Source organism: Plasmodium fragile (assembly GCF_000956335.1).
Source record: "Plasmodium fragile strain nilgiri unplaced genomic scaffold supercont1.30, whole genome shotgun sequence".
Lineage (NCBI taxonomy): Eukaryota > Apicomplexa > Aconoidasida > Haemosporida > Plasmodiidae > Plasmodium > Plasmodium fragile.
The window spans coordinates 146,871-156,660 of record NW_012192610.1 but is presented as its reverse complement, the minus strand read 5'-3'; the positions used below and the strand labels follow the sequence as shown (position 1 = coordinate 156,660).

The window sequence follows — 9,790 nt, the reverse complement described above, 5'->3', positions numbered from 1 at the left end:
AAAAAAAAAAAAAAAAAAAAAAAAGAGCCCACAAGGGGTCCCGTCTTCTCTCACCCTGTGACCGGTCCGTTCTTCTCTGTCGCTTAACATAAACGCCCTACGCACCAATGCGCACGAGCCGCTAGGCCCGCTTGAGCAGCAGGTACTCGTCCGGCTGGTTAAGCAGCTGAACGATTTCAGATGCCGTGGGGCGTAAATTCGGGTCATAGTTTAAACACAGCCGAATGATATCAGCGAAGGGAGAGTTTTCAATCTTAGAATGAATACAAGGAGGCAACTTCTTCGTAAACACATCCACGAGCTTTTCATATATCTGGTCTGACTCATCGAATGTAATAATATAATGTTGAAAGGGGGAAGGCAGATTCATCATTTCTTGAAATACGCATCCCATGGACCAAATATCCCACTTGTAAGACAATTTCGTATGTTCTAAAAAGTTATAATCGCTACTCTGCTTCAAAGGGTGACACGTTAATAATTCAGGAGGAGCATAAATCCATGTGGCACCTGAAACATTGGTTACTATTCCATCTTCACATTCTTCTGAGTCACCAAAATCGCACAGGTGTATGTTCCAGTCATCATCAACGATTAAATTTTCAGGTTTGATATCCCTATGTATAATTACGTCCTTTTTGTTCTTTATGGGTGTGTGTAAAAAGTTGATTACATTGGCTAGCTGCCTACACATTTTCAAAGACACATCTATGCTCATCACTTTGTCGTCCTTCTTCATATTATTTTTTATCGTGTGCAGATCTAATCCGTTAACTAACTTGGTTACTAGCCAAATGTCAAAATAGCTGTGTATGATTCCTCCACAAAATTTAATTATATTTGGGTGATCACATTTCGACAGGATTTTCCATTCGTTGATGGACCTTTTGGTTAAGCCGTATGGGTCTTGCTTGGCCATTTTATCTACTGGTACCTTCACAGCTACATGCATTCCTTTATACCATCCTTTGTAGACCACTCCGAATGATCCTTCCTCAATCACTGTGTATTTGAACTTGCTGCTAAACTTGTTTGTATACAATTTTGTTTTTCCCTTTTCTCTTTTCATTTTGCCACCCAGGGGCGGTTGGTCCATCAGCTGCCCTGCTGCAGCTACTACTGCACCTCCTCTGGCGCCTCCATTCACGTGGTAGTGATTTCCTGCTGAGTTCGCAACTGGACTTAACATACCGTTCATTTGATTAGCACCCGCTCCCATGGGTAGGCCATTACCATCCACACAACCTATTCCTGCTCCCCCTTGGTGCAGCTGATGGTGGGTATAACAGTAATCTCCATTCGTCACACCACCACTCTCGTAAGTAAAAGCATCTGTCTCTTCGCACGTTTCAAAGTATAGGTCCTTGGGCTTTATATTATACGCAGCTAGCGATTTTAAATATTTTATTTCATTCTCAAGATTTAAAAGCTGATTTTTGGACAACCTGAACACATTTTCGTATTCCTTCTTTTTAATGGCTAGGTCGCTGGTGTTGGAGAGGTACTTGGCATGCTGCCCGTGGTCGGGTTCGCATGAGGGATGCATCTGGTGAAGGGGGTGCAGCTGATGGTGCGAGTGCAACTGCAGGAGGGGTTGCTGTTGCTGTTGCTGTTCATAGTAATGCTGCGCGTACTCGCTGAGGCCTCCTCCGTTCTGGTTGTGCAAAATCGTTGCTCCTCCCCCTGTCACGCCAGTTACGCTCGTCACTGCTACAGCTGGCGATGCCAATGCTGCTTGCGCACCGCCCATCACCATGGAAGGTTGTCCTCCATTTCGCACGTCCCCGTTGGGCTGCACCACGAGGTGTGCATAACCACTCTGATGATGCGCGTTTCTAACCTTTGCGCAGTTTTTTCCCATGTTCATTTTCAAATTATTATTCAAAATGTTTCTGTTCTTTGTGCAATTCTCTAGCGCGTGTTGTTGCATCAGATTTCCTGTCTGCTCGTTGCTCATGACGTAATTAAATGATTCAACACTTGGACCCCTCATGCTGTTGTTGTTGCTTCCTCCTGCTGCGTGTCCGCCACCATTCACACCTACTCCGTGTCCGCCACCGCTCACACTCGTTCCACCTACCGCGGGAACCACACTGCTGTTCTTATTGTAACAAATGCCTCCCACCGAGTTGTACATGGCCACATCCTGATTCACTGCATTTCTCATGTTCATGTTGCTGCCTGCCACCTTTAGGTTATTTTTTTCTCCACTGATTCTTAAATCTTCGTTGTGTTTGACGGGGCCGCCCGCGCAGGTGGGGAGCATGTTAAGCGACACGTTAGGGACACTGCCATGCGGAGCGCTCTGCAGGCCGCTATGAATGCCGCTACGAACGCCACCATGCGCACCATGGTGATGGGGACTTGAGGCACCCTGAATCGGGTTAGCCATTTTCGTATTCACATTATTATACGCACACTGCGGGTACCTACTCGGAGCGTAGCCCTTGCTGCATATCAATTCCTCGAAATTTTTTCCCTTCATTAACAAATCGTTTGGCACGGTGCCATCGTTGTTGATGTTCCTTGGGTTCTGCGCCATGTGCCCTGAGGATAGTCCCATGAGGTTTCCTGCCCCACCAACAGGTGCTCCTCCCTTCCTAGCGTGGTTCGCTACCACACCTCCGTTACAATTCAGTGGGTTTTGTACCATAGCCCTTATCACGTTGTTCATGCTTGCACTGTTGCCTCCAACAGCGTAATTGGCAGCAGCATAATTGCCGCCAGCCGTGTATGTGCCTCCCCCGCCGCTATAGTTGCTACTACCGTTGTTACTGCTACCACTGTTGGTGCTGCTGCTAACCGTGTTGCCCTGACCCAAGCTACCCGTCCATTTGGTTAACACCTCGGCCTGCATACCGTACCTTCTTTCCTGAGCCTTAGTAGTATTTTTATCATCGTCTTCCTTGCACACTTTTTCCGGGTCTACCGTTACGGCAGCGAGTTCAGCCTTGTACCCGTAGTGACTCATCTGGTCCTCAATTCTGTGTTCGCCGCTACCTCTGGTGTGATTCATCGGGTGGTTGCGGAAGAGCCGAGCATCTCCCATTGAAGCAGACGCCACGCCAGTTACAACAGCACCATCTCTTCCTTTATCATCAAACCCGCTTTGAAGAGGAATATTATTATAGTCCCTCGACCCAGCGGCTCCCCACACTTCACCATTGCTAGCCTTCATGTACATATTCTTGTTTCGCATAAAATTTTTTCGAAAATGGGGGTGGGTGTGTCCGTTTTGCGTACCCACTCCGTCGGCTCCACTGGGGAAAAAAATTTCCTTCGTCAAATCTTCTACATTACTTCCATTGCCCTTAGGGTCTCCGCTCAACACTCCATTCAAGTATCTGTTGTTGGCGCCCCCTTTTGTGTAGTGGGGAATGCCGGGCTTTCTCCTTTCATTAAATGATCCTCCTGCATTCTGTTCACTGGAGTTGTGATTCGTGTCTCCCTCAAAATGCTCCTCCACCACATGCTTCGAGTATTCATTAAACCTACCGCTGTTGCCTTTCCCATTCTTGCTACTCACAAAGGAGTGATTAACATGTGACTCCATCATTTTATTTGTCTTTACATCTTTCCTCATTTTAGGGTTACCAATAAAACTGGCAAACTTGTTACTGTTCGCGTCTATCATTTTGGGGTGGGTGAGGTGATGATGTGACGTCTGATCCTTCACAACACCTTCGCTGGGTACTCCACCCGTCGAGCCACCTACATGAAAAAAACTTTCCTCCCCTATATTGGACGCATCGTTTGAGTTGTCCTTGCAGTAGGTACTAACCGTTTCGCACATGTTATTTCTTTTTCCTTCCCCCAGATTGCTCTTCATGCCGCTGTACATAAATTCGTTCTTCTTTGAAGGGATAATAATACCACCCTGCGCAGTGGAGTTGTTTACGTTTGATACACCTCCGATGCTTCCACATAGAGTGCTGCTCGCCCCTGCTTGTATATTCGGTCGGGCGTTATTAAAAAAGGTATTAAAATTTTGGCTCAACATAATGTCACTAAGATTTTCATTAATTACAAAGCTGTTCATTTTATGGCTTGACATCATATGCGAGGAGGTCATTGTTCCTGCATTTGTGGACGGGGCATATGCACCCCCTACCTTACTGAAGGACACACTCGAGTTGTGTTCATGCGGAGAGGTGTTGGTACAGTTAGTGGCGCTACTAATCGTTGTGTGTGTGATCCCTCCGTGGGTAGACATCACGAGGTTACTACATGCATCCATTTGGCTGCTAGTCGAGTTTGCCTTGTCACCACTGCCCATCAACGCTGGGGGGATCATTTTCCCTTTCGCCTTACTAGCATCGGTTGGAGGATAATTATTCCCCTTCCTGTGGGGCACAGGCAGTATACCAGCACCACTGCTGTTGCTGTTTAGAACGGTTAGGTATTTTCTGCTTTCATTGTCGACCTGCAATAAATTGGAGCCTCCCAAAACATGCGCAGGATTGGCACCAAGTCGAGCGTCTCCCCCCAAATTACCCACACTATTGTTGCTGTTATGTGGGCCGGCATTTCCATTATTCATAATTTTTACCTTGCCGTTCATACATTTATTGGCGTGAATATGTTTATTAATGAGAAGCTTGCTGGGGTTATAATAGACAATGGAATGTACGAGATTATTATTTCTGTTGTTTTGCATGACAGGGGGTGTGTTCTTCTGGGGTAGGAGGTGATTTTCTACCAAATTTACATTCTTCGAAGTAGGACCTGTCATCGAGTTCGCCACCTTCTGGTGCGCTTCTTGTCCCTCTCCATTTTTGCTCATGAAGTGGTTGAAGCTGTGGGCGCCTCCATTGCACGCATTGGAGATGGCCCCATTTGGTACTTCCCCACTGGGGAGGCTGCCATTTGGTATTTCCGCATGTGTGACTCTCCCACTCAGGATGTCCATCGTGCCTAGACTCTTCACTCTTCCAACCTGACTTGCATTACTAAACATATCAATCGTGTTACCATTCTGTAGGTGGTTTGAATTGCTTCCACTATGGTTTGGACGATCAGTGGTCGGAGGGAACTTCTCACGGTTTTTCACTTCACTCTGCTTCTGATACCCGTTGCGTGAAAAATTAAAATTATCAACAGCGTGTTGTTCGTTTCCACTGCTGGCGAATGCTCCTGCTATGGCTCCTCCCACTTTTGCTCTCTGGTTCAAAGTACCCGATTCAACAGCATCAAAAAAGTTTGTTAACAAATTTTTCGTTTCATTAGTGTTTCCGCAAAATATGGAGGGGTCATAATGGGTACTTCTTTCACTGTTCCAGTTGTAAGAACCTCTGGCTGTTCCTTCCTCCATGCTCCTATCTCGCAAGACTTCGTTCCTCACATGCTGAGAGCGCTGTATTAGCCCAGTGTCATTTTGGAGTCCCTGTAAGTTGCCATGGTGGGCAGAAGCTGGGGCGTCGCCAAAGCCGTTTCCACGGCTAATGGAGCCCAAGCCAGAATAATCTCTTAAATGACTGGAAGGGATGTAACTCCCCTTTAACTTCGCATTCACATGATTTAAATTGTTCGCATTTCCGACAACACTGGCACTGCCTGCCAAGGTGTTATGGGCATTTCTTCCACTGACACTACTACTACTACTGTTGGAGTTGATTGGGTTTCCTATCCTCTTCGCTTTAGTGATGCTTAGGTGATAACCCACCTGATTGTACTCCCCATTCAAGTGCATCCATTCTTCTTCATTGCTGACCATGCTGCTTCCATGGGTGATAATGCTATTTGTATTTATGGTGATTCCGTTTTTATGAAAGTTTCGATCCACGAGGGGGTAGCCTTCGTGTGTTAACGTCACATCTGCGTGGTTGTATTTTTGCACGCGATGGGAGTTGCTCAAAAGGGTTCCATCATCAAACGAGTTTCTACCAAAGGTTGCGTCGTCAAATGAGTTTCTGCCAATGGCATGCAGCTCCTTGTTACTTACTTCTTCCTCTATAACACGATTTTGGTAGACCTTGTTCTCCTGAACACGGGAGAGCATTTCTACGTGTTCGTTTTTTCCGTCTGTTCCGCTCTCTCCCCGGGTGCACTCGACAGATCTGTCACTGCCGGTCATATCAGGCCCACCATGATCTGTGGGCGTAATGGCCCTTTCAATTTTCTGCCGTGTGCGTAGAAATTCTTCCTCTAGGCAAGGGGAGGCTCCCTCTACAACACCTGGCGCTGGGTCTTGATTGACGAAGAGATTCCCCACAGGATGCGACTCATCTCTGGGGGTATTATCATCCTTCACATGGATAACACAATTGTTTAAACTGAAGTGGCTACTTTGCCTTGTTGCTGTGGTGCGGAGTACGTCGTCCTGATTTGCATGGGCGTCACTTACATTTTTCTTTTGAGTGAAATTTGTTTCGCTTCCCCCAAGGTGGGTGTTACTGAACAATGTTCTGTCCCCTTCCCCGCCCGTGGTGCTGCTTCCATTGCTGCGGTTGCTATGGGCGTTGCTATGACCGTTGCTATGACCGTTGCTATGACCGTTGCTATGCCCGTTGGTACCGTCGCTGCTTCCATTGATGCGACCGCCTCGATCGTTGGCAGCCGCGTCACTGAAGTCACTGTCCTGGTGCATTTGACATGTGTTTTGACTCGCGTTCGCCGTTTCCACATGGTCGTTACTCAAGTGCTTGCACATGAAATCGTCCTGGTGGGGACGACTGGTCGAGCGGACGAATGCGTTTGCACCTGTAGGCACCTGTTTTACTGACACACAATTGTTATTGCTGGTGCTACTGCCTGCGAAGAGGTAACCTTCGTTGTCAAATTGAACCTGGGTGTCTTGTGGGACAACACCACCATCTTCTAGATCATGGTGGTGATTTTTTTTTCCACTGGATGGAAAAACATAATCATCATTCAAGGTGGCATTGTTATTAACATTGTCGAGAGCATTATCGTTTTCTTCATTGTCATGCACGTTGGCATAATACTCGTTGTGTTCACTGTACGTTCCTATCTGGTTGAGACACAATGCGTCCTTCCCCCCACAGTGATGATCATTAAAAAAAGGATCACCTGCAAAGGGCTCGCCGCTTCCAAAGGGGTCGTTGCGCAAGGGATCGACAATGAATGGGTCCCCTGCAAAGGCCTCTACATTAAATGGATTGTTGTTGTTATAACTGTGTTCGCGGCTACTTCTCCTGCTGCTGGAGCAGTTCTCATTTCCACCTGGGCTGTTCCTATTGGTGCCGCTATCCTCTTCCTCCCCTGCGCTGGTGACAGCTCCGACTCCCTTTTCTAATGCGTAATTCACGCACTGTGCTTCGGTCATTTCGGCGTGGTCCGTGTGGTCCAAATGATCACCAGGGTCGCCGAGGTCGCCACTCCCTGCAGACACTCCACGATCATCATAATCGCCAACGTGAGGAGGAGGACTTTTTATTTTGTTCTCCTTCTGAACAAAATGGAAACAACTATTCGAGCCTCGTTCCTTCTGGTGGCCCACTAGTCCCTCTTCAATAAAGTTTAACTCTTCACGTAGCCTATGCACGTTGTTGGAAAAATTTACGCCATTTACTTTAGCCACCTCGGGAGAATCCTCCTCTTCCTGCTCCTCATCATCGTCATCACCATCGCCATCCTCATCATTGTCGCAGTAATTTTTTATATTCTTTCCTGGGTCGCCATTGCAGGGGAAGACATCTGACGCTCCGCTTCCCTGACCTCCCAGCATTTCTAAATCCCTCATTGCGTTCGCATCGATGGAGATTTTTCTTCCGTGGCTATCGACAAACCCACAAGGATGCATTCCCTCCTGTGCGAAGGAACCCCGACGGGAAAAGAATCCCGGAGTAGCAACCAGAGTTGCTTTATCGTCATAACCTTGCTGTAGTAGTATGTGTTGCCGTTCTTGTTGCACCTTTTTCAAATTTGTTTTTTCACAATTTGCATTTGACTCGTTATGTACGAATGCTGCATGGTAATTTGGATTGACCGTCGATGCGACTGTGTTATGAATAGGGGTTTGTTCTTCCTCTAAATTTATTTTGGTGCATCCCACAGTGGGTCCCTTATCAGTATTGTTCATATATATGGGGGTGTTGTTATGGTTAAGTGATGCATTCAAGGATTGGAAGTCTGACTTGTACATATTTTCCACAGCAATAGCATTTCTATCTTTAGAAAAATTTTCCATTTTTTTATTAATTACATGGAGGAAGCTTTGGTAATTTTCCTTCTCTTGTCCTCTCATGTACTGATTTGAATAATTTATTACTGGGGGGCGTATTTCATCATTTGCCTTCCCGTTCCTGTTTGCACAGTTCATTTTTTCATGGTCGGTGAGTATAATAGGGTCTTTTTCTTCCATCCTACTGGGGTGGATTGCCCATTTGGCGCTTTTCTCCCCAACACTGTTAAGGAACATCCCATGGACCTTATCGTACTCGATTGGCCTCTTACTCGGGGAGAGATTTTCACTTGCACTTGGTGATAGCTTGTAGTTTTCGCACCCTCTGGCGTTGTTAGGGTTGGGTTCGTTCTTGGGGTCTTTTTGGAAGCTGTGTGTAGTACTCGGCTGCCTCAAGCCACCGGTGGCGATTCCCGTCCCATCTGGGTGAAATTTATTGACAAAGATATTCCCCACGTCCTCCGCCAACACGGCTGCTGCTTTCTCCCAATCGTGTGCGTTCTTTGTTCGTTGATCTGAACAATGCGATCCGTTCATGAGGATACTCCTGTTTGGCGCATGCACTGTATTGTCCACGAAGCCGTGTTGTAGTTCCGTGTGTATAAAATTACTTAAGTGTTGGTTCCATTTTACGTCCTCTTTTCGCTCGTTCTCATTTGGGATTAGCATGTAGCGGAGGTTGGCTGCAGCCTGTACACCATGTAAAGGGTTACCGCCCTTATCTCGGTCTTTAAAAAAGTTGCTGATGCACTGTTTGCTGCTATCCATAATAGTACCGTTGGTGGAATTTTTTCCATTTCTCATTTGGTCTGCACATTGGCTTGTCAATATATTGGGTTGGTTAATATTTTCTGGTGTTTTAGGGTTCCTTATATTTTTATTTATATATGCGTTCAAATAGTTTAGCATATACTCGTTGCTGCTACCCCCATGTGTTGGAGAATTTCCTCCAATGAAATCGTTCCTAGTGTCTCGGTGAGTATTTGCACTACTGCATTGCGCAATGTTGACTGAAGCTCCACTTTCTTCCCCTTCTTCGTCTTCACCTTGTTCCAACCCCTGGTGATCGTAGTGCTCCTGTTCCGCCAGCTGCGCGTGAACCTCTTGGAGGTCCTCGCGCTCTACCCCCCGCAAAACACAATCTTCTAAATAGGTAGCTGACGAGGTTTTGTTCATTTTGTGCAAATCATTTTTGGTTTATACCACAAAGGGGGGGGGAAAGCACAATGGAATAAATCACTTTTTGCTTCTTCTTTTTTTTTTTTTTTTTTTTTGCTGACGGTTCAGGTAAATTTTATCATTAGGGAGGGCAGGTGAATTCGATGTCATAGTGTGTTTGCTACTTGAATTTTTTTGGAACAAATTAGTTTTGTTAAAAATCTGTTCATTATTTTTGGTAAACCTTGGGTCTGTGGGTTGGGTAACTGTTGTGTCTCAACCAGGACGGGACCGAATAAATATCAACACAGAGAGCAGTGTGCGAGAGGAAACGAATAAGAGAGTGTAGACTGAGTCAAATAAATATGCATAAATGCGCATAAGTTGTGAGGTGGTACACAACTACGGGGGCGTCTCTACACACACAAAGCTCGGTTAGCTACCTACATCTACACGTGGCGACTGTGCACCTTTACGTAAGCCACGCAG

General features: G+C 46.3%; 1 protein-coding gene across 1 annotated transcript; it reads right to left on the bottom strand.

Moving 5' to 3' along the window:
- Positions 1-121: 121 nt before the first annotated feature.
- Positions 122-9,319, bottom strand: AK88_02887 (serine/threonine protein kinase; the record flags this gene model as incomplete). The annotated part of the gene is made up of 1 exon (XM_012480510.1): positions 122-9,319. The coding sequence occupies one exon, from the start codon at positions 9,317-9,319 to the stop codon at positions 122-124; it is 9,198 nt and encodes a 3,065-aa protein (XP_012335933.1).
- Positions 9,320-9,790: the final 471 nt, after the last annotated feature.